Here is a 25,017-nt window from a genome sequence, read left to right as displayed (position 1 = left end):
CTTACAGGATTTCTCTCTAAAACGTCATTCTGAGAAACACACAGGCTGAAGAAAAACAGTAGCAGTAGCAGTTTTAACAGATGCTTTACACTAGATTTAGTGTTTTTTTTCACTGATACTTTGCACTAGATTTAGAGGTTTGTTCACCTGTAGTCCAATTAGGCAGGTAACAGATAACATCAAAGCTGCCATTGTCTTCTCACACTCATCTGTACTTCAGGTGCATTCACCCCTTAAATTCGCTGTGCACGCATCCACATGTCAAATTCCTGTTTATCCTGACTCACCTGACATCTGTCTAAGTTCTCACAGTGTCAGTGGTGTTGTGCTGGTTTTGGTCATGGCCAAAGTGACTTGGAGCAACCAAGGCCAGTGGTGTTCAGCTGCATACAGTACATTCTGTATATGCAAACAGATTCTTCCAGAGTTGCACTTATCGTGCAATGGCTGCCAAATAGCTCAGTATGAATTATGGAACAGGAATAAACCTCCCGATAAAAGGTATGCTACTGCCTGAGCCAACAGCCTGGTTTTCACCTCAATTGGTAGCATATCTCCCTTGAATACCGATGCTGTTCATGTAGGTACTAGAGAGGGTCTGGAGGACTAGCCTGGGAAATCCCATGCTGCTTTGCACAATTGTTCAGATCTGAAAGACAGCTTGGATGCTGGACTAAACACAGTGACGAGCGAGGGAGCTTATCAGAAAGCGGGGACTTCATCAAACCGCACGGGCCCTCAGACCAGCTGCCCACTCCCCATTCCATGTAAAAAGTAAGGATTTGAAGGGACCCCTTGTTAAATTTGCCTTGGCCATCCACATTGCTAAATCAGTATAATTTAAAGTAAATAAAACTGTCCACAACACTGTTAATGCTCTAGTTACTTAGTGGCACAATCAGTCAGCCGAATAATCCCGACATACATGTAAAGTATGAGAAAACAGCTTTTGGTTTGCCTGGTTAACACCAATCCAATTTATCATAGGAGTTTGGCAATTGCCAATGGCCGTTTATTGGACGTTATGAATGTATCATTTGGCATACTACACGCAGCCCATAGCCAATCGTGTCAGTTGTATCTATTCAAACAAACGGCAAGCTTCCGTTTGTCAAGTCGTACGCATCATGCAGTATGTGAAAACTTGCCTGGTTCACACCAGGCCATATAACTAGTGAGCTATGGTCAGCAGACCACCTACTGATTTTCTTATAGGGGAGGTGTGGTTTACGATTGCCAACGGCTGTTGGCCAATCACGTCAGATGTATTCAAACAAACAGCAAGTTTCCATTTGTCAAGTAACAGCGTCATCATCTTAACACCCCTCCCCGCTCTCAGATTGGCTACCACTGGCTACCGCTTTGGGACAAGCATCCATGCTTTCTTCCAGATCAGAACGATTGTGCAAAGCAGCATGGGATTTCCCAGGCTGTGTGAAAACAGGTTTTAGTTGTGCATTTGCACTTGTGCATGAATGGTTTGCAGCAAGCAAAGCCATGTGTATTTGTGCATTACATACGCATGCTGTGCATTCATCCATGCACACACACAGTACTGCATGTCGGATCAGATGGTTGTCCTCACCTGGTTCTCCTGCTTGAGGAGCTCCATCTCGCGGACCTTGCGGCCCACCTCCCTCTGGCGCTCCTCCCCGCTCTGCTCCACACGGCTCAGCTCCAGGCACTTCTGGGAGTAGCGTTCAGACAGACCCTGCAGCTCCCGCTCCAGAGCCGCCACCTCCGCACTGAGGGAACAACCACACACACACACACACGCACGCACACACACACACACACACACACACACACACACACACACACACACACACACACGCACACGCACACGCACACACACACAGGTGTGAGTGCCAAACACAGACAGGGACACAAACAAACAAGGCCACAGTCACACACTTCAGACAAACAAAGGCAGGTACATCTGGCACATTACAGACACAATCCAAACTACGTAGTGGGAGACTTCCTCCTTCTCCTACTACGAAAACTGGAACGCCAGTCAAAGTGGGACATCCAACTAGTGAACTGGGGAGACCTCGTTCTACTCCCACCTCAAACCTAAAAAAACTCAGGTTAATGGAAGTGCCCGTGGAGTCATTATTTAATCCTTGTAAGGTGTTTGTGTTTTTCTTACACAGAAGTGTTCGGGTACAAAAAAGACCCGGACCTATAGAAAAATCATTTAAAAAAAAAAAAAATCATAGCTCCTGTTCACTCTCATGTTCCCTTCATCCTAGAGGACCAAACAATATCTACATATACAGTATTTCACCCTCTGCCTTGTCTACTCAACATGTGATCAGTATTTTATCAAACAGGTTAGAAAATATTGATGGATAAGATCCTCAAAATTATGTGGGTCCAAAAGATCCTAATAGAAATGTGCAAGGGGGAGTCACTTTTTTCAGATTCATGCTCCACAGAAAATGAGCCAATGCCAGTGAATCTCAATGAGAAATAATAAGTCATACTATTTTTCTCAAGTAAAAAACTGGTCTAAAACATCAATAAATAAGCAAAACTTGCTTATTCTTGTGTGCGGTTGTTTTAGACATAGCCGTTTTAATTCAACAACTTCATTTTTTGGTGTGAAATTGGGTCAACATTTATTTCACATATAGGTACAAATAATCGTTATCAAAACACCTCGCTAAAGTAAGTTAAAACCACGGCGGTTCCTATGATTGTAGAACTTCAACTGCTCTAAGGTGGGAGCTAAAATAATGCAGGTAGAAGTCCCATATACCACCTCATTTTGCTGGTCTGGAACAAATCAATTTTCAAACAGACACACACACACAAATAGACATGCAAAACACAAGTCAGTCACATGTATTAATATACATGCATCCTCATAAAGATTGGCACGCACACCCAGAGGGCGAGAGCTTTAAGAGCAGTCAACGGTTAATCAGATGATATTTTTTTTCTAAGAGACTGTTTGAATAAGACTGTTTGAAGATGTAACATTATGGTCTGTGCACACAAATGAACCGGAACGAAGGGCGAGTCTCTCTTCTACTGCATCTCATCCTTATCATATTTCATGTTATCTGCCCATAATATATTTCTAGCAGTTCATTACCATGTGTGCCGTGTTGTGCTGTACCAGGGCCAATAGCCTGCAAATGAGGGCTGGGGACATTCAGCACTTACAGCCAGTCAATCAATCAATTAATCAATCTTATTCATATAGCACATTATCACATATAACTGTCATTCAGTAGAGAAGAGTAGAGAGAGAAGAGAGAAGAAAAACGATATTGTGTTATACGCATATGGTAGATAACTAACTAACTCACCAAAGGCAGATGAGAATAAAGGCATTTGTAATTTCTTTTTAAAGGAACAGTCCAACTTTTTTCATTTTCACATATTAGCAGTTTTCCAAGCATTATTCATGAATGTGCATATCATTCTCTTCTCAGTGTTTTCAGTACTTAAGATTTATTGGACCAGAATTATCAGCATAGCTTAGTTAGCATAATCACTGGAAGTAAATGGGAGCATTAGCATCAAGCGAAAAGTGATCACAGGATGTGGGGACATTGATGATGCTTTGTTTGCCCCCATAGACTTGCATTGCTATGCTTAATTTGGCTACACTGTTAAATGAGGCAATGCAAACATATAGACGAAAAATTATATGCACATTCATGAATAATGCTTGGAATACTGCAAATATGTGAAAATCAAAAAGGGTGGACTGTTCCTTTAAAACAAGAAACTGTTGGGGCAGTTCTAATTTGGATTCGTTTCATGCAGCCTGTCATAAACTAAAAACTTAAGGCCTGTAACATTAACCCAACATTACAGTTCATATCCATTGCATAGCATGGCTTTCAAACTTGTGTGCCGTGTTTGGAATTAATTGATTGATGTTGATTTTGACATGCAGTTGTTTTTCACAAAGAAACTGGTTTGAAACAGGCGTGCTTAATTTTGCGTTGCCACCTTGGAAGCTTAAGTTTTCAGTATGTGCCCGCAATCAGAAACATTTGCCCATGGGCCTGTCGTGTCTCAAACGGTAAGGACATTGACTGGTACAACAGGGACCCGAGGTCATTTCCTGATCCTCCCCCATCTCACTCTCCCACTCACTTCCTGTCACCACCTCACACTGCCCTGTCAGATAAAAGCCCCTAAAATATAATTTAAAAAGAAACGTTAACCCATGCCTGTACTATATATTGGACTATTGTAATTCATTTTGTAACATAAGAGGTAAAAGAAAACCCCCCATTATTGTCGCACAGCAGTATTTAGGGAGATGAATCAGCCAATTATATGATATAATTGGGTGGGAGACGTGACGCCTTGTTTTTTTTCGTAACATTGGTTAAAAACCTACAAAACTGTTATTTTTCCTCTTAAAACCAAATGTCAATAAAGAAGATGTGGTACATTATGTTTCATATTAGTCTTAGATGAGAAGAAATATTTTGTTAAGATTTATGTAAAGGCTTATATGCCAAATATCCTGCGGTGTGACTGTAACATTAATGAAACCTGGAATATAATATATATATAAATTAACCAACAGCATTTTGAATAATGTATGAAGTATTTGGCATGATTGCATAAATATTATCTTGATATTAAGATATGTGAATGTGAAAAAAATTCAAGACAGTAATATTAACTACAAGTTCCATTTCGTAACACAAATTGTGTCCTGTGGGGTGACATGTATGTCAATGTTGGTGAACGGGCAGCTGCAAGGCCAACTACAAGGGTCTTAAAGACAGGCTCCTAACCAGTCAGTACCTCAGCTATTGGAGAGTGGTCTGGAAGTTTAAGGTGACTCTTCACCTCTTAATATGTCTACATATTGCCACTTTCTGTCACGCAATGCTTAGGTTCATTTTATGATGTCCTGTGGTGTGACTGCTCTTATAGAAGGGGAAAAAAGTTTTTTATAAATGAAAACACATATTAAGATTAAACACAATATCATTACCTAGTTAGTATGATCTCAGAGCTCAGTCATGTATACAAAAGGATTAAAATGGCCACAATGCAGTGAATTTCCTGTGGTGTGACTTCATGTCATGCGGTGTGACATGCTTATGCAATGTGTTACTCAATCCTTACTTGTTTTTCATGTATCATGCAAGGATATAAGGATACCAGGAGATTTATTTGTCACATTCACACAATTATTACAAGTAATACAGTGAAACCATGCAGTGAAATCACAGTAATCTGCCTGTACAATGCATAGACGTGTGTTTGAGTGGGGGTGGGGGTGCGGGTGGGTAGTAGTGTGTGTGTGGGGTGGGGGTTAAAGGAACAATAGTACAAAGAGCATGGGGGATATAGTCTAGTCATTATGGGGGGTCCACGCGCACCCCCCGTAATTGTTGTTGACACCCATTTTTTTAGACTCCTTAATATGTCTAGTTAACAATAAAAGATGTTAACATTGCTGCAAATTGTCCCATGACTGTTTTTCAGAGGTCCTCTTGGAAACTGTGCAATAGCGATTTGTTCAATTCTGACATTTGACTATTCACATAACTTTTGAACCAGACATGGTACAAAGACAAATTAGACCACTTTTCCACATCATTCCAGCATGGGGGATTGATTGGAAGGCTCATTGGGTTCATAAAAACATGTTTAGACTACTTTGTAGGACAAAAATGACTAAAATTTATCAAATATTCAATAGATTCGGACATTAACTAATGTCTAAGTTTTCAAAAATAGTGCAAAGATTACAGAAATTGCAGGCATTTATGACTTAATACATTCCTTGACTTCAGGTGACTTCCATACATATTGTCATTAACATCAAAACATCCCTGCAACCTTTTAAGGCTATGCTCAGTCATGGTTGATGCGAAAAGCACAAAATATTAGCACTCTGATGCATTGAGATGCATTGATGACTTGACCCTCCCAAAACTTCTAGCAACAGATTTTTCAGTGGTTTACAATAGTATCAGATGTACGTAGAACATAATAAAAGTTGACCAAACTCTGACTTTTAAAAAAGGTTTCAATTTCAAGATGGCCGCCAACAGACCCTTTGCATGATCATGGCCCAAAAAATGACCTTAAAATGACGGAACAGTGATATTTGATAAATGTTTTGACCATGTCATATTATAATTATTATATCTGCTTGATGGGTAAGTGATAAGTACAATTTCATATGGAAGAAGTTCACTACAACTGTGTGGTTTTGTAAAATTAGTGGGGGGGAAATCATCATGTGTAAATACTAACCTTTTTGTGTGTGTGTTTATTTGCCTTTTGTTGTTTATAATGTGTCCAGTCATTGTTAAATGTATGCCATTTATATCTTAATTGAATATCTTGTTTTTATGATGATGGATAGTAGAAAGCCAGAAACTCGTACAAAAGACCACATTTGTGTTTCAAACATGTGAAGACAAGACAGGACACAAATGGAATTGCAAAACAGGACAGCATCTGATGTGCAGAGACACAAAAAATAAGATAATGTGAAACTACTACAGTGACCACAAAGAAATACTAGAACACAGTAAATTGTCAGCAACAGTAATAAAAGCAGTACATATATGTTATGGCATAGAGAACAGAGTGGGTTTAGTGCACATGTCCAATAGTGCAAAGTATTCTGTGTCCCTCAGCACTGCCCAGAGCATGGAGGAGATGCCAGGAGATATGCCAGTACACCAGGGAATGTAGAGGAGACCATAGGATGGTTTAATATCTCCTGTGTGCCAAGTGGCACTGCCAGAGCTCTGCAAAATGAGCTTTAAGGCAACTAATTTAGGCCTACATGCTGCTCTTCAAATGGTCAGAAACAGACTTCATGATGAGGGTAGAAGTACCTGGTATCCACACTAGGGTGACCATCTCCATGACAGGTAAAAGGAGGACATATTTTCGGATGGGGCGTGTGGGGGTCCTGGTGCTTGGTGCTTGGTGCCACCCTAATCCACACATGGGGCCTATGCTTTCTGAGCAGCATCGTAGGGGGCAATTTGCGTAAGAACAGAGAACATCAAAATGGCAAATTTACCATCGGCGCCTTGTGCTGTTCATAAATGATGTTGCAGGCAGCATAACGTTCTCCTTGTTCTCTCCAGACTTTTGTCATGTCTGTCACGTATCTTCAGTGTGAACCTGCTCTCATCTATGAACAACACAGGGAACCAATGGTGAATGTGCCAGTCTTAATTCTCTCTGGTATATGCAAATCGCTCCCTACAGTGCCGCTTTGTAAGCATAGGCCCCACTTGTGGACACCAGACCCTCACTCCCTCCTAATGAAATCTGTTTCTCATCCGCATCCTCCTGGACCTCTCTGCAGCTTTTGACACAGTACCTAACACCTTACAATGGCTCTCTGAGTTCACTGGATTATCTGGCACAGCACTCGTCTGGTTTCACTACCTATAAAACCGGCAACAATATGTCCCACTCAGTCCCTAGATTCATCCTTTATCCTAGATTCATCAATATCAATTCAGTCCCACATCAAAATAGTCACCAAATCTGCTACTTCTACCATCTCAGAAACATCTCCAGTCTCACTCTTAAAACACACACACACACACAACCTTGGTGGTGTTTTGAAAGTCACAATCAAGAATTGCTATTGTTTCTGACCATTTGAGCACTTGACATTAGTGGCCTATAAAGCTCAATCTGAAGGGCCCTGGTAGCGCTCTTCCTGTGGCACCTGGCACAAGGAAGGAGATAGTGTTCCCACTGCTGGATTGTAAAACCATCCTATGGCCTACTCCATGTACCTTGGTGTACTGGCATCTCCTCCATGCAAATCCATCTCTAACAATGATGTTTTTTCCCATTTTTTAAGCACTTTGAGTTACATGCCTTGTATGATACAGTGCTATACAAATACAATTATTATTAGTAGTAGTATTATTATGCTCTGGACATTGTGGTGAGGGACATAGCAAACCTTTTTGCCACAGCTCACATAGATGATTGGATGAGTGGCACTAGCTGAGCAAATGCTCATGATGGGTGGTGAAGCACTTTCCCACCCCAGGAAGCAGTGGCATTAGTGGGCTATTTCTGTGACGAAAGGTTGGTGTCCCAGTAGAGAGCCTCACTCATGCATCTCTCCAGGGATTTTGTGTAACTCACTCTCTCTCTCTCTCTCGCAAAACCAGTGATGGGTGAAGGGTGTTGGCCTTGCCCTGGGTATTGGTTGTGGAAGTTGACAACAATCTCTTCAGTCTTGCTACCTGTCAGCAGGAGGTTGTTGTGTCTGTACCACATCAACAATGTCAACCAGTCTCATCAACCGATGGTGAGGATATCTACTAGAGCTCTGTCATCTGCAAACTTCCAAAGAGGGTTGGTGCTAATAGGTTGTTTAGCACTGAGGACTGAGCACACCTTGGGCCCTGTGCTCAGTGTTATGGTAAATGAGGTTGTTGGCATTTGGTGCTTGGCTAAATAAGTCTTGCTAAATGCTGGATTGTAATTCATTACCAGCATCCTCATATGTCGGAGCATTCTCTCATATTAGTCTTTTTATAGAGATGGATTATGGCTGGGAGGACTGGAGAAATTGCATCCTCTGGGGAAGACCTGGCTGAGCATACAAAGCAATGAAGATTAGAAGAAGGTGGATGGGTGTATTTGCTGTTGGATGTGCGACAAGACTAGCCCTTCAAAGCATTTCATGATGCTTGGCATCAGAATAGGAATGATTTCTTTGGGACAACTTTGATGGTGATAGCTTTGAAACATGATGGCATCATGCCTTGTTGGGACAACTTTGATGGTGATAGCTATGAAACATGATGGGATCATGCCTTGCTGGTAAAGAGATAGTTTAGCAAGTGTGCTCAGTCTTTGCACACACAACTTTGGCCATTGTCTGAACCAGCTGGTTTTCATAGGTTCATCGTGGCAGACACAGAGTTTGACACAGACACAGTGTTTCTCACAGATGTGCCTGGTGGTTTTATGAGCTTTGATTTTAAACCGGAGTGCATCCTGGGGGGTGTATACTAAGAAGCTGGTTTAGTAGTGAAACAGGTGAAGTTAACCTTGTGTTAAAGGTAAATAATTTAATGGAACCTGGAGTCCTCATTTTCTTAACTAAATCATAGGTATATCTATTAACAAATTTACCATTCCTTGTTGGTTAACTTAGTGGTTTATTACATAACCATGTTCAACTTCTCAGTATACCCCCCTGGCTTAATACTGTAAATCAGCAGTTCCCAAACTTATAGCAGGCCACGCACCCCCGTTTGGACTGCAGTAGATGTTGCATCGTTTAGTATCCTAGTTGTTGGGCATGTTGTGTTACCATGGAAATTGGGATGGATTCTTCTGGCAAATTGCAGGAAAATAGCAATGTGCTGGGGCTGGCTGGCGTGTTGCATATTTTAAAGCAATAATGGGTGAATTTGTTTGTGAGAAATTGTATGCACTGTGCTGCCAACAAGGAGTTAGGAAATATCAAATGAAAGTATTCTGATTCTAAATCTTCAATTGCTGAAGAGTGGAAATTTCACATTGTTGTTAATAGTGCGCTGTAGTACAATTACTCAGTAAAACACCTATATTGCTTGGCTTCACATGATTCTGAGCCAACATATGCCAGCTCTATTTCACTAATTTTGATCTAATTTAATTCAATAAGTTTATTTTTATGTTGATAATTGATTTTCTCAATGTCAAAATGTATTTATAACTACTTACCCATCAAGTAAGGATAGTATTAAGAATATTACATTGTCAAAATGCATATCAAACATCACTATTTCTGGTCATTGTATGGTCATTTTCAGACAATGCTCATTTTGTGGGCCTGGTGGCGGCCATCTTGAAATTGAGGCCTTTCTTGTCACAAAAAAACTGGGCAAACATTTATTATGTTCTAAGTACATCTGATATTATTTTAAACCACTGAAAAATCTGTTGTTAGATGTTTTGGGAGAGTCAATTCAACAATGCATCAGATTGCTAATATATTGTGCTTTTCGCATCAACCATGACTAAGCATAGCCTTAAAAGGTTGCAGGGATGTTTTGATGTTAATGACAGCATGTATGGTAGTCATCTGAAGTCAAGGAATGCATTTAGTCATAAATGCTTGTAATTTCTGCAATTTTTGCACTATTTTTGAAAACTTAGACATTAGTTAATGTCCGAATCTATAGAATATTTGATACATTTTAGTCATTTTTGTCCTACAAAGTAGTCTAAACATGTTTTTATGAACTAAATGAGCCTTCCAATCAATTCCCCATGCTGGAATTATATGGAAAAGTGGTCTAATTTGTCTTTGTACCATGTCTGGTTCAAAAGTTATGTGAATAGTCAAATGTCAGAATTGAACAAATCGCTATTGCACAGTTTCCAAGATGACCTCTGAAAAACAGTCATGGGACAATTTGCAGCAATGTTAACATCTTTTATTGTTAACTAGACATATTAAGGAGTCTAAAAAAATGGGTGTCAACAACAATTACGGGGGGTGCGGGTGGACCCCCCATAATGACTAGACTAATATGTTTGTGCAGAATATTAATACTTTTATTGTATTTTACAGAAATGTCACACCAAGGATGTCACACTGCAGGCCACATTTCCCCAAAAATGGAAAACATTTGGCGAAATTCCACGGACCACTATGAGCTTTATTGTTTTCTATTTTTTCCCCAATTTTTCCCATCGTTTTTTTCAGGAACTGGAAAAACTTTTTTTTTTTTTGCGTTACGCCCTTAAACGTCAACCACCCAATTACAGCTGAATAAGATTTCATTATGGCTATGCAGGCTAACAGCACACAAAGCTTGTGACCTTTTAATTGCAAAGACATGATTATGCATGTGGCAATGGCCTAAAATTTAATTACCTTCTCTTCTTACATTGCTCAAAATAAACAAGGCTCACACAAATGTTTTACAAATAGTTTGCAAAGTCAGCTAGTTTTCCAGGTTCGCACAGCAGTTTTTGTCAAATGCTGGTACGACAATACTGCTTACACTTCATGTAACTCCAAAACAAAAACCATGGTCAACTTTCTTAGGTTAACTTGATATATCAGTCGTCGTGACCAAAAACCTGCACAGAAATGACAGTGACACCACATCACTTCACACTGTGTACTGCTTATCATCACAACAGCGTTGCTGGACATGCAGAGGGGTCATTTCACGTGAAATCAGACACTTTGGGACCCGACCGATGGGTCATTTCATGTGAAATCAGACACTTTGGGACCCGACCGACCCGGATTTCAATCATACTTGGTGTGCCTTTTTAGTAGCAAGGTAGCACCCCGTAACTGCATTGGTTTGAATCTGACACTAATATTAAGGGAGAAACAGACTAGGAAAGGTTCACATGTGAGGGTAGGACACTATACATTCAGCCTTGAATATATGAGTCAGTGTTAGTCACAAAAAGATGCCTGTGGTGTTGTTTGAAAGCTCTTTTCTGGCTCTTTCAATTCTCTCTGAAATGAATAACGAACCAAACACCAGCATTTGAGGTGTTGCTCATGACATTGCCGGCTACGTTTGGACAAGGAACTGGCCATTTTAAAATATAGCTTTTTTAGATATTACATTTTTAATTTTTCAATTTATCATAATTCATATTCTGAGAGTTGTTGTATTCCAAGCTGATTGTGTAATATGTAGAGCCAGAAAAGAGCTTTCAAACAACACCACAGGCATCTTTTTGTGACTAACACTGACTCATATATTCAAGGCTGAATGTATAGTGTCCTACCCTCACATGTGAACCTTCCCTAGTCTGTTTCTCCCTTAATATTAGTGTCAGATTCAAACCAATGCAGTTCTGGGGTGCTACTGTAACGGAGGCTAACTAGCACAGAGTTGGCGTGGAACGTTGGTAAACCTCCCTCCGATAGCTTCATACAGTCTCGTGCCGTTGGGCCGAGAGACTAGTCTCTTGGCGCAGCGGTATCGTACTGTGTCTCCCATTGCCGGACCGTTGTAGTTGACGAGGTCGCACGTTCGATCCCCGAGGGGGGTGAACAGGTGCAAGATGACCTCCGTCACAGTGGTGCCGCTGACCCGGGATGGGAGTGAGGTTTAAGGGGGAGAGTGTAACAGAGGCTAACTAGCACAGAGTTGGCGTGGAACGTTGGTAAACCTCCCTCCGATAGCTTCATACAGTCTCGTGCCGTTGGGCCGAGAGACTAGTCTCTTGGCCCAGCGGTATCGTACTGTGTCTCCCATTGCCGGACCGTTGTAGTTGATGAGGTCGCACGTTCGATCCCCGAGGGGAGTGAACAGGTGCAAGATGACCTCCGTCACACTACCTTGCTACTAAAAAGGCACACCAAGTATGATTGAAATCCGGGTCGGTCGGGTCCCAAAGTGTCTGATTTCACGTGAAATGACCCCGACACAGATTTCAATCATACTTGCTGTGCCTGTTTAGTAGCAAGGTAGCACCCCAGAACTGCTTTTGTGTGAATCTGACACCAATATTAAGGGAGAAACAGACTAGCAAAGGTTTACATATCAGGGTAGGACACTATGCATTCAGCCTTGATTATATCAGTCAGTGTAAGTCACAAAAAGATGTCTGTGGTGTTATTTGAAAGCTCTTTTCTGGCTCTACAAATTACACAAACAGCATGGAACACAACAATCCTCAGAATATGAATGATCATAAATTGAAAAATTAAAAATTGAATATCAAAAAAACTTATATTTTAAAATGGCCAGTTCCTTGTCTAAACATAGCCTGCAATGTCATGAACAACACCTGAAATGCTGGTGGTTGGTTCTTTATTCCTTTCAGAGAGAATGGGACTCAAAAATATGGCATCACACAAATCACCTAGTAATAATATGTTAATACCATAGTAATATCACATGACAGCATGTCTAACGGAATATGTGAAGGATGGAGATGGTCCATGAGGATGCAGGAAGTTCAGTTTCACCCCCCCCAGTGCTTGGCATACATTCCTCAACACATGCTAGCCACTAGTTGCCATCATATACAGCTACAACATACCTTTGATGCTTGAACATTTCGAAAATTCCTTTACTGAGCTTATTCTTTCAACCCTGCCTTCTCTGAATGCTAAAAGTTGTCTAGCTTCCACTGTGTCCATTGACAATGGGCAGAAGCTGTGTAGTTTTTGAGAACCTGGAATAGGGACCGACAAGGGTGCAGGGCCCACCGGGAAAATGCCCGTTTTGCCAGATGGCCAGTCCAGTCCTGTCCCTGACACTACTCTATTACTACTTCATTACAACTCATTTCAACCTTTATGTCCCATTATCTCTGAAATGAATACAGAACCAAACACCCCATTTTCAGGTGTTGTTGTTGTTCATTTATAACCTTACAGGCTATGTTAAGACAAGAGACTGGCCATTTTAAAATATACGTTTTTTTTTATATTCAATTTTTTATTTTTTAATGTATCATAATTCATACTCTGAAGGTTGTTGTATTCCATGCTGTGTGTGTAATTTGTAGAGCCAGAAAAGAGCTTTCAAACAACACCTCAGACATATTTTTGTGACTTACACTGACTGATATAATCAAGGCTGAATGTATAGTGTCCTACCCTCATATGTCAAACTTTGCTGGTCCGTTTCTCCCTTCATATTGGTGTCAGATTCACACAAATGCAGATCTGGGGCGCTACCTTGCTACTAAACAGGCACAGCCAGTATGATTGAAGTCTGTGTCGGTCGGGTCCCAAAGTGTCTGATTTCACGTGAAATGACCCAGGGTTTCCTTTACTCAGAATGCCTGAATGTTACATAACAAAGTAAAACTAGCCTGACAAGCCAGACTAAAATATGAAAAGTTAAGTCGGAACTCGGACGTGTCAGATAGCTGAGGGCTGTGGGTGAGAGAGACCCAAGTCATTCTCGTCGTTATGGTTCAAATTGCCAATGTAATAAACAACCACATCATGGCAAGACCGACTCGGCAAGAGATATAGCTCTTTTTTTTAAACTCGGTAGTCGGAAACCGACCCTGACTGCCTTGACACTTCACACCATATCATACCACAGACGTACAAGTGTTGAGATTCCAGTTAGCTTCAATAACACACAGAAACTTAGCCTGGCCAGCCAGACTAAATGGGAGATTAAATGTGAATATTTAGTCTGGCCCTGATCAATGAGACATCGGAAGATTGTTGATGGGATCAACTCGTTGTTTATCAAACCGTGTCTGCGCCTATAGGCCAAGGCTCTGACCAAAACCCCGCCCGCTTTGCATCCAAACAGTCAAAACAAATGCATCCAAAGATTCAACATAAAGCTCCTGCGTTGTGATTGGTCCGTCAGTTTCAGGGCCTGGGGCATTGTCTGAGGCTAGACCCACTCTCAACCGCTGGTGGGTGGGGCTAGTATACTAGTATAACAGAAACCAACAATGCAGTAGCGCTTTATCCACCCTTGGCCTGCGTGTTTGTGGCAGCAAGGAACCAAGCATTGCTCAGCAAAACAAGCATAAGACCCAGCCCACATGCTGCACATGTGACGAATAACAAACATCTTTCCATGTTCAGCAGTAACACAACACTCACTACCATAAAAAAAAGTCACTGGTACTACGACAACGGGAAACATTTGAAATCAGGAAATCATTTCAATACAGCCAGTGTCATCACTTTGTGTTATGCACAAAGATGAAAGTGGTGGTGAGTGCAAACTCGGCTTAAGGTCAAGGCGGCTAGTGAGGTAATCCGTGGCCACTGGTTGTGAATTCTTGGAGTGCATGTCCACTCTGATAACGACCCTAGAGGAGAAAGAGTCTTCATGGATGAGCAGCACTGCTCTGCACTAGCACTACAAGCTGTGGAATCTATGGGCTGAGAGCAGAGTTCAACTCTCACAGGCCTACTGTGTGGGCCAGCTGTATGTGCAGTAGGAGACACACACTTTGCTCTACTGTTCTGTGTGGTGTGTATGTGTGTGGGCAGCCATGGCCCAATCGCTAAGGAGATTCAGAAGATATTCAGATTAGAGGGTTGCAGGTTCAAATCCCACCTTTCCATTCCCTACCGCACTCCATGTCTGAGGTGCCCTTGAGCAAGGCACCTAACCCCATACAGCTCCAAGGACTGAAACCAATAGCCTGCAAATAATTGTAAGTTGCTTTGGATAAAAAAGCGTCATCCAAGTGTAATGTAATGTAATGCAATGCAATGGTGATGTGTCCGGCCACTGACCGCTGTTGGGTCCCGAGGGCCTGCGTGTCCGCCCCGGCTGAGGCCCGCCTCCGCGCCTTCTCCAGCTCCCTGTCCAGCTCCTCGTGGTGGGCCTTCTTCAGGACCTCCATGGCTGCCAACGACCATTATGGGATGGCAAGAAAAACATAGAGAGTTAGTTGTGTGTCTGTCTGTCAGTGCACTGAACATGAATAATAATCATGCCAGATCATTAGGTCAGATGGTCTGGTGAACAACACCGTTCTCAGCTCGGTAATGGTACAATCTGCTCAATACACTTTGAACCTACATTGAACATGAATAGTGTTAATATTTAATGTTTTATGTAAGTTTATTTTCCTTATTATGTCTTAATACGTGTTTGGAACTTTTTACTGGTTGCCATTTCGACCAGGACATACTTGGCAGAAGAGACACTAAGCCATATTCGGACGGGACTAGTTTAATAAAGGGACGTGGGGTAAAGTAATAATAATGTGGAAATTTAGTCCCGTCCGAACGAGTCATGTCAGTAAAGATAGCGAAGAATGTTGGTAAACTTTGCCGAGAGTTTCACCACCTGTGAAACGGTCCAGAGAAATTACCCTCCGTCATACTAATCCTGTCCGAATGTGATCCTATGTAAGGATGTCTGGTGAAGTGCATGAAACACACATTATATCTAACCTCTCTGGGCTTGTTAACAGCCTTGAAGTAAGCAGTCCGTTTTGTTTTCGAGAGTTGTTCCAAACTGTGTTTGCTGTCAAAATCAGGCAGCAAGGTCAAACGCATTCTCCAGATGGAAGGACACGCATACAGACGCATTTTAATGGATTCTGATTAGGCTAAACCAGGAGCCAATTATTAAAATTGTTCCACGGGAAAAATTACTCCTTGGATTCCCAATAATATGCTAAAAAAATCAATATATTGTGGACATGGCACACATCTCCACAATAGATAGAGACATATAGAGACTGTCACGACGGTGCATGATGATTTAAGCCTCCCACTTTCTGTTCGTTTACTGAGATATTTTAATCCAGTTTGAATCAGCCATTACCGATGTTCAGAGATAAAATCACATCTTGCCATGTTCATGCATAAAACTAGTCCCGTTCGAATAGGGCTTTAGCCTCAAAGGGACAATCCTGGCTAAATTGAGGATAAAAAGTTATTCTTCTACAATGTATATCGCATTACAAGGCTGTGTGAACAACAAGCTGAAACCGTGTTGAGCTGGTTGATCGCGTTCACAAGTTCACAGTGCTATGGGGCTTCATAATTTCCTCCTCTGGTCATCTGTTGAATGTCTTGGGCCAAACTCATAAATGCTGTATACATAAAAATGCAGATGTCCGGCCATAAAGATGATGGAATTAGATGAGTAAGCAGTTGTAGCCCAAACAGCCAACACTTATTTTTCCTGCTACGCAAGACTCGCAGTACAAGCCCTTTCTGAACTACATAGAGGGTTTTTTCCTCAGCTTGTCCCAGAGCCTGGATCTCACTTAACACATCAATCTGATTGATATCTTCATGACCTATAATATACTGGTAGACCTAGCAACTTGATGTAAAATATTGCAGCCCGTCTGCACATGCTTGTCAAGTTCCTTTGATACGGCAAATCCTCTTGGTATGGAGATGTCTCGTTTCACAGCCAGCAGTAAAATGGTGGATGTGTGACAGAGACAGTGGCAATAGCCACCAAAACAAAATTGGTCCAATTCACTTTTCCTTCACGAAATGTAATCTTAGCTTCCCATAGTATATAGGGTTTATTACTAATAACTATTTATTTATAAAATTTTATTGGTCTGGAATGAAGCGAACAAAGGTCATCACCTCACCGAAAGTCTCTCGGCTTGATTCCATGTGGGTGTTTCAACAACCCCCGCAAATGAATCAAACTAACTTGATAACATTCACTTGGCTCTTTCATTCTTAGTGAAAATGCTATTTAAAAATGGCTTTTAGAGGATTTTGCATCTGAAGTTTGCTGGTACTGACTCACCCTCAGAATACATCCTAGTGCCTGAGTAGTGATCTTTACCTTTAGTGGTGGCCTGTGTCTCTTACCTGATGCATCTCGTCAACAATATCTCATCTTCGCTGCCCATTATATTTTTCTAATAATTTATTTCTAACAAATCATTACAATGTGTGGTGATCTTTAACTTTGGTGGTAGCCAGTGACTCCTCCAGCAACAGTCAGCCCCTCCTTTGCTGCATCTCATCCTTACTATATTTCATCTCATCTCCCCCTAATATCCAGGGGTTGGACAAAATAACTGAAACACCTGTCATTTTTATATGGGAAGTTTCATGGCTCAAATGGACCAGCCTGTTGGCCAATATTCATTACCGTGATTGCACCAGTAAAGTGAAGCAATGCAATTGCAATACACACAGCATTATGGGTGACACATCAGAGTTCAAAAAAGAGAATTTCTTGGTGCGCATGTAACGGTTGCATCTTTGACCGAGACACCAAGTCTATGTGATTTATTAAGAGCCACGGTATCCAAGATAATACCCAAGAGGAATGAGCCACACCCAACAGGATTACCTGTGGACGCAAGAGGAAGCTGTCTGAAAGGGATGCTGTGCTGTGTTGTGTTGTTCTGTACCTTTGGTGGTGGCCTGTGTCTCCTCCTGCAGTAGGCGGTCCCTCTCCTGCTGCATCTCCAGCAGTTCGCGTGCATGCAGTCTCTGTAGCTCCTCCAGCGCGTGCCGGTGGGCCAGCTCCATGCTCCTCAGGCTCTTACCGCACGAAGCCAGAGGCCCACACTCACCACCTCCTCCTATACCTCCGTCTCCAACTCCATCTCGCTGCTCCTTACCCCCCCTAACCCCCCCTCCCTCGCCCCCCTTCCTTAGAAGCTCGAGCTGCTGCCTCAGAGACGCCACCTGAGAGTGGGGGAAGAGGAAGAGAGAGAGAGAGAGAGAGAGGAGAGGGGGAGGAAGAGAGGAAGAGAGGGGGGAATGGGGTAAAGCACTCTGCAGAACAGACTAGCAGATCTATATGGTGAAGCGGCGATGCGAAGCCAGGGCAAGCACATGTGATTGCAGCGGAACTGTTCAGTCAAAGGGGCCCCTTTGTGCATTCAGATTGTAGATTAGGTGCCATCCACAATGTATATATCCCTCCCCACCACGAGCCCACTAGTCCAACAAAGAGCCTCATGTGACTCGCTGAGGTTTCCGTTAAAGGCTGTACGGTCATGGTGAAAACAGAAACCAGACTGCTACTACTAATTGCACACAAGTCACACAAGGGCACTCTCAAAGCAGCAGGATTTAACCTGTTAACTTGCACCATTGAACTGGTCATATGTTCACTGGCCACTAAATCTGACCTCTTACGATTCTCCTTAGAGCGAATTTGCTTACACTAGGAAATTCTATTCATGACTAATTGTCGTTCTGCTTAGGCTTATGCTTGCATGTGAATAGTGAAAGTTGAGAAAATCCGCACTGCTTGACAGTACCCTATGGCAAGTACCCATTAAAGTTTAAAGGAGTATGTAATTTATTTCAAGGTTTACTTCCAGAATTTATGCCGTTTAATCATTGATTTATCATTATCTTTTCATGAGTATTAACCACCATCATCAATCTCCAAAATTTCATTATGACTTGAAAATTGTCGCTTTTCATACACGAACAAGAGGATCTTCTCCATGTCCGTCATCTTCAATTACCAGTACAATTTGGTAAATATCAGCTTATTACTTAGTAAATAATGAAAATATCAAGTTTGTGAATGGGCAGCATATATTTGGAAAATAAACACCTTGATTTACATACTGGATCTTTAAAAGGTGCAATACAGAGATGGCATTATTGATGCAAATTTGATGTCACAATTGTGGTGTGATTTTCAAAGAGCAATGGCTACAAACACACACACACACACACACACACAAACAAACAAACCACCCTGGGTTAGTCACTCGCTAGCACACTTTTGCTTTTCAACTCAGCAGATGAAATTTGTTAATTTGCGTTTTAGTCTTTTGCAAATTAAAGAAAAGTCATCTCCACGCACTACCTCCCTCTGTAGCGCCTCGCTGGAGGGCGGCCCACCCCCCACCGGGCCGGAACCGGAATCGGAACCGGGGCCGGAGTGAGACCCCATGGAGGGCAGCGACCTCATCTCCCTCAGGGGCAGACGCTCAAACTCCGCCCACTTCCTCTCGATCTCGTCCTCGATGCGCACGCGGCCGTCCCCGCCCTGCCCGACGCCTTTCCGCGACAGCACAGCCTCCCATTGGCTGCTGGTGGCGTCCCTCGACTCCTCCCTCCAGGAGCCGCTCTCCGCCTTCACCTGGCCCTCGCCAGCCTCCCTCTGGCCGCTCGAACCCGGGCCCGTGGTGGCGGTGACGGGGGAAAGCTCCACGTAGTCGAAGCGTCGGTGCTGGTGCGGGGGGTTGGATGAGGGGGCGGCGGTGCTGTTGGCGTTGTCCGAGTGGGAGGGCAGGCGTCGGCTAGAGGACAGGGAACGGGAGTGTTGTGAGTTCTCCTTATCGCTGTTACTGTCGGGCAGCCTAGAGGAGGAGGAGGAGGGAACAGAACGCAATTCAACAGAGACGGAGGGAGAGAGGAAAGGAATGACTTGGGTTGGGAAGTGAGTGGACGGCTCGGCTTGACTAATAGGTGCAGACTCATTCGCTGCTTTCACAAACACAGACAGGTGAGTCACCGCGACATGCAGGAAGGGCCACTTTTCCTGCACCGGCTGGCTGGGAGGAAGGTGCTTTATTACAGGGTATGTACGTCCGCATTGTAATTTGCTACAAATTATCACACGGGCCTTTATGTGCGCCGCCACAGAGTACGGCATATCTGTACAGCCTGTATAGTGTACAGCATATCTATACAGAATGTATTGTGTGACAACATGTTACTTTCTCAATTCAGATTGAGCAGTACCACAAAACCAGCGCCAATGAACACTTAGTTCACCATCAAGGCAGCTGAAGACTTCAAAATTGTGCATATACCCCCATCATCTATGCATTCGCCTATGAAGTGTCTCTTTTGATGGAAGCTCTATTAATTTTCTTATTTCTTACCCTTGTGTCCTGTGTATTTTATACATCTCGTATCACTTTTGCACAAATGCCTCAAGAGTCTTTGAAGAGTGTTACACAAAGACTTGCGTACACAAAAAAAAACTCTTGGGATGAGGGGTAAAACGACAACAAGCTCCAACACAATCCCGGACACAAATAAATAGAAAAGCTTAAGGAAAAGTAGGAAACAAAAGAGGATAACAACATAAACATGTTGGGAAGGTAGCGTACAGGAAGAGGTGCAGGTGCAAAGACAACATTAAGGAAATGGTCCTTGACAAAAACAACTAGGGTCCGTCAGCCAGAGTGATGCAGGGTAGAAGGTTAGATGGCTAAATGTACTTACCGTGTGAGGTCCGGAGAGCTACTGGGCTGAATGTTCTTCTTCAGAACCTCGATCCAGTTCCTTCTGATACCGGCCGTCATGGCCGACAGTGTGATCACCGTGTTCCGGGTCTGGTCGAGGGGAACGAGGGATGTAGAGAGACAGACCAGTGGAGGGGTGCAGAGCAGAGCAGAGCAGAGCAGTGTAGAGAGGTGGAGTCCAAACCAGGAAGGAAAGTGGGCAAAAGACGAAGAGTGGGTGGGTTGGCAGTTAAGAGGATGTGAAGAAGAAAAAAAGAAAACAATATCAGAACAAGTTTTAATTAGAAGTGTCAACAACCACGACATTCACCAGTCAGTCACTCTGACAACACGCTTCATTGTAAGCAGCTCAGGCATAACACATATTCTTTTCTTTCTCAACTCCGAGACACTGAATAAATGTTTTTTTATTTTTTTTTATCACGCTACATTGAACTTCCTGCACACATTTATTTACATTTCTTCCAACAAGAAAAAAAAAACAATTATGAGGAATGTGCTGCTTACGTGTAGCTGAAAGCCATAGTTTTTCTGCACATCAAACTCAGACACTTTCACACAGGACTTCAGGTCAATCTCCCCGTCCAGGTCATCTTTCTGCGTAGAAGCACAAAAAGTGTCACATTATAGTAAACAGAAACTGCAATTACAAGACAGCACTAGCCAGCAAGTCCTCTGAAATTGCCACTGTGGAGGTCCATAATATGACGTGGCATATGGTATTCTCCCCAGACCAAAGGAATTCAGGTAGCAATGCAATGTGGTTGGTGGGGGCTGTCCTCCTACCAGGGCTCTAAATTGACACGTGCCAACTGGCCAAATGTCAGTGAAAATTCAGTTTGGCTAGTAGCTGGTGATGAAAAAAAGTAAATTTAGAGTCCTGTCCTCCTACCTCCTCCGCTCCAGAGTCCCTGTAGTACCTCAGGCCGGCATCAGTCAGCACAAACCAGTGCTTCTTCCACTGCAAACACACAAACACACAGGATTTATCGGTCGACCATTTGGGAACGCAGTTTTGTTGATGAGTTATTGTGGGGAATGTACTGTACTAGCAAGCAAAACCCTACTCGTAGTTACTTGGTCAACGGGGAAAACGCCTAACATGGGAAATTAAAATCTACAAAGGTTTTCTAAAAAACATTATCGGTGAGGTTTTTTTTTTTAATTGTCGAGTTATTCAGGCACATGCACTGGGTTGCCACACCTAAGACATTAGTCACCACTGCCAACAGCACCGGTGAACATCTTACTCGCATGTAGGCGGACTGCTCTGTGCAACACGCACGCACGCACGCACGCACGCACGCACGCACGCACACACACACGCATGCACGCACACGCACACGCACACGCACACGCACACGCACACACACACACACACACCTGAGCTACAGGCATCAACAAGGAGGACACTGGTAGGGAGAGCCTGGGGCTATCACTTTACCAGCAGCCCTTCTCAATTCCCCCAACGGAGGGTGGAATACAGTAGAGGGAACAGGAGAACTGGAAGCAGGAGCATAGAGAGAACGATGAGGAGAAAAAGAAGAGAAGGAATAAAGGAATATAAGGGTTGAACAGAAAAGACAGTGAAACAAAAAAAGGGGAGGGGGCAGCGTCCATTCGTACCTCTCCATTTTCATCAAGCTTTGACATCCATCCCTTTTTGAAGTTCAGGAGGTCAGGCTGTGGGAGAGAGAGAGAGAGAGAGAGAGAGAGAGAGAGAGAGAGAGAGAGAGAGAGAGAGAGAGAGAGAGAGAAAGAGAGAGAGGGGGGGTGAATTCTTGGGTTTTCAGGGTTCAAGTGAAAAACAAACACTTCTTACCATAATTCTATCATGGCAAACAGAGAGACAGCAAACCCTTCAAAAGCTTCAGAGCAACCCACCGGAACAAAAACATACACACTTGTGTGCACTTCACAGAAATTGTCTGTGTGTGTGTGTGTGTGTGTGTGTGTGTGTGTGTGTGTGTGTGTGTGTGTGTGTGTGTGTGTGTGTGTGTGTGTGTGTGTGTGTGTGTGTGTGTGTGTGTGTGTGTCACGGCTACATTGGGCAAGACGAAGCTATGAGGTGTGAAAAGTGGCAGGAAGCACAAGAGAGGGGGAAAGAGAGAGAGCAAGAAAGAGAGAGAGAGAGAAACAGAACGAGTGAGACAGAGAGGAAACAGCACGGCAAACACAGCATGTATTCATGCACAACAACAATGCACAACACCAGCGAACAGAGCAGAGCACCCTACACTGCGTCTCTGAAGGGTTGCATGATGCCATCAGAAACAACATCACCCTTTCATGATCAGCAATACCAGCAGGCCAACATGCATCTCAGAGCCAGGGCTGTATTTCACAACCACGTCCAAGACTAAGTAGAGTAGAGTACTTGGGAGATGAGCAATATCATCAATCCCAAACAAGGGGAGTTGCTGTAAACTGTCTGCGTTTGGAATATTTCAGAGAAATGGTAAACAGTGGAGGCTTTGCCGGCGTCTTTTGCAGATTATTGCAGCCAATGCCGCCTTTTTAACCACACCCTCTCTGTCTGTCTGAATGCCTGCCTGCCTTACAACCCCTGTCAAAACACACCACCATGAGAAGGAAGCAAACACAATCAGGCAGCTACAGGTACACCCAAGTTGCCTAAGGTAGACCTACTTTCAGACTCTGATGGAGAATCAAGATTATCTGCCTTGTCATACCATCTCATAAGCTTCTATTCACCCAACCATGAACAACCCCTGTTCAGTTTCTCAATCAGCAGTTTTTAACTGATCAGTTTCTCATGGCATGCAGACTTTGACTGGCCACTGGAGAATGACAAACAAAAGCATCTGGGCAATGGCCAAAGATAATCGTGAACTTAGTTTAGTTAACTCTAATGCCTACGTCACATTTCTCCTTGACCGACTGATCAATAATGGCAGCTGTGGAGGACACCAGGATTTAGGAAAGCTGACATTGAAAGCATATTTATGTACGAGACTACCAAGTGTACACTCATAACTAATAATTGCTTGTGTGCTCCCACTTTAATTACAACAAATAACTTGGGTTCATCTTCTACTCGGTTTTAAGATTGGCTTATTGAATGCAGATGAGATGAAACGGCCTTATCTGAAATCCAGGAAGCAACACTAGCCACTTCGACTATAAAACTATCGAGCAGCAGCATGACACGTCCAGTTGAAAGAGTAGCCTATCTAAACAACGCAGATTATTAGACCTTTTCCTTGCATACCTTTGCTGATTAGCCCACATACTTCTGTTGTATCCACAAGGACTTGCCCTGCCACACTTTAAGTATTTCACCATGTACATCGCAAGGTATCCTTAACAAATCATGCAACAACGTTTAATTTACAAGCTACAGAAGCGAGTGACACATCATCTCTTACCATCACCACCTACAGACACAACGCGATTTTAATTCAGACTTTGTCGAAGTTCCCAGAACTACAGAAATGCAACTCCCCTTTCTTGTTTGTGAAAAGGCAAAGAAATCTCACCACAGCGGCGGCGAGCAACACTTACCGTCATGTTTAAATCCAATAGGCAGTTGAAGACACAGTGGGGGAAAGTGAAATATTAGTAACGCATTCCTGTTTGGTGTTGAGAGCCAGCGTTAAGTAAACACGAGAGCAATCTGCTGGCTACCTGTTGATTTTCTGTGGCTATAAGCACCGTGCTCTTCTAACATAACCTACATCGACACACTACCGCCATCTCCTAGCATTATGATTCGAGTGAGTAAACACGCATCGTGTTCTCTAACACAATAAATTACAACAAACACATAACGTGACAATTTGAATCTATCGATTTCTCAACTCCCCCAGCTCCATTGCAAACTCGCACTACTTCGCAATTTACTTCCTGGGCGTGTCTCTGGTAGTCGTTTGGGCAAGTAGAACCATAGCAAACCAATCAGGTGTGACATTAACTTGACTGACTGAATATGTATCTCGCAATAACAAATAACTAACAGTAAATACAGTCAAAAGGCGGTAAACACAAAGTAGGCTATAGCGCGTTAAAGGGACGTCTATGCGTGGTTTTGGGATTTTTTTTCAGCTGACAAGGTGAAATCCCATCTCTAGCTTTTTGGTTCTGCTCCCAGGAATTTGGAATGCGTGCCCTGGCAGCCCACATTTGACAATAGAGTTCTTCAGCGGAAGCGGAAGCATGTAGTAGATTGTAGTCTTTCATGTTAGCATTTAAGGACGTCCTGGTTCCTATCGGCTTCCGGCCTCCATTGGGAATGAATAGGGGTAAATTTCAAATAAGCTCCGAGTGCAATCACGCGCTTAGCGAACCCCCGCAAACTGTCGAGGGTGTTAAAAATAGGCTGTAGGTATGACATGGTTGATCATTTTGTGTCAAACTTCGACATAAATACGATGTTGC

General features: G+C 42.9%; 1 protein-coding gene across 1 annotated transcript in view; it reads right to left on the bottom strand.

The window, feature by feature from the left end:
* The window catches only part of triobpb (TRIO and F-actin binding protein b), a 28,992-nt gene extending 4,466 nt beyond the window's left edge, over positions 1–24,526 (bottom strand). Inside the window, exons 1-9 of the mRNA XM_063223840.1 lie at positions 24,145–24,526; positions 22,246–22,302; positions 21,512–21,580; positions 21,127–21,216; positions 20,600–20,709; positions 19,230–19,725; positions 17,806–18,085; positions 15,194–15,305; positions 1,586–1,745 (exon numbers count right to left, since the gene is read on the bottom strand). Of these exons, the coding sequence (XP_063079910.1) occupies positions 1,586–1,745; positions 15,194–15,305; positions 17,806–18,085; positions 19,230–19,725; positions 20,600–20,709; positions 21,127–21,216; positions 21,512–21,580; positions 22,246–22,302; positions 24,145–24,150 (1,380 nt within the window). The 5' untranslated portion in view covers positions 24,151–24,526. The remainder of the gene's footprint in view (positions 1–1,585; positions 1,746–15,193; positions 15,306–17,805; positions 18,086–19,229; positions 19,726–20,599; positions 20,710–21,126; positions 21,217–21,511; positions 21,581–22,245; positions 22,303–24,144) is intronic.
* Positions 24,527–25,017: the final 491 nt, after the last annotated feature.

Source organism: Engraulis encrasicolus, chromosome 2, assembly GCF_034702125.1.
Source record: "Engraulis encrasicolus isolate BLACKSEA-1 chromosome 2, IST_EnEncr_1.0, whole genome shotgun sequence".
Taxonomy (NCBI): Eukaryota; Metazoa; Chordata; class Actinopteri; order Clupeiformes; family Engraulidae; genus Engraulis; species Engraulis encrasicolus.
The sequence above is the reverse complement of the archived record's forward strand: the minus strand, read 5'-3'. Positions and strand labels throughout refer to the sequence as shown.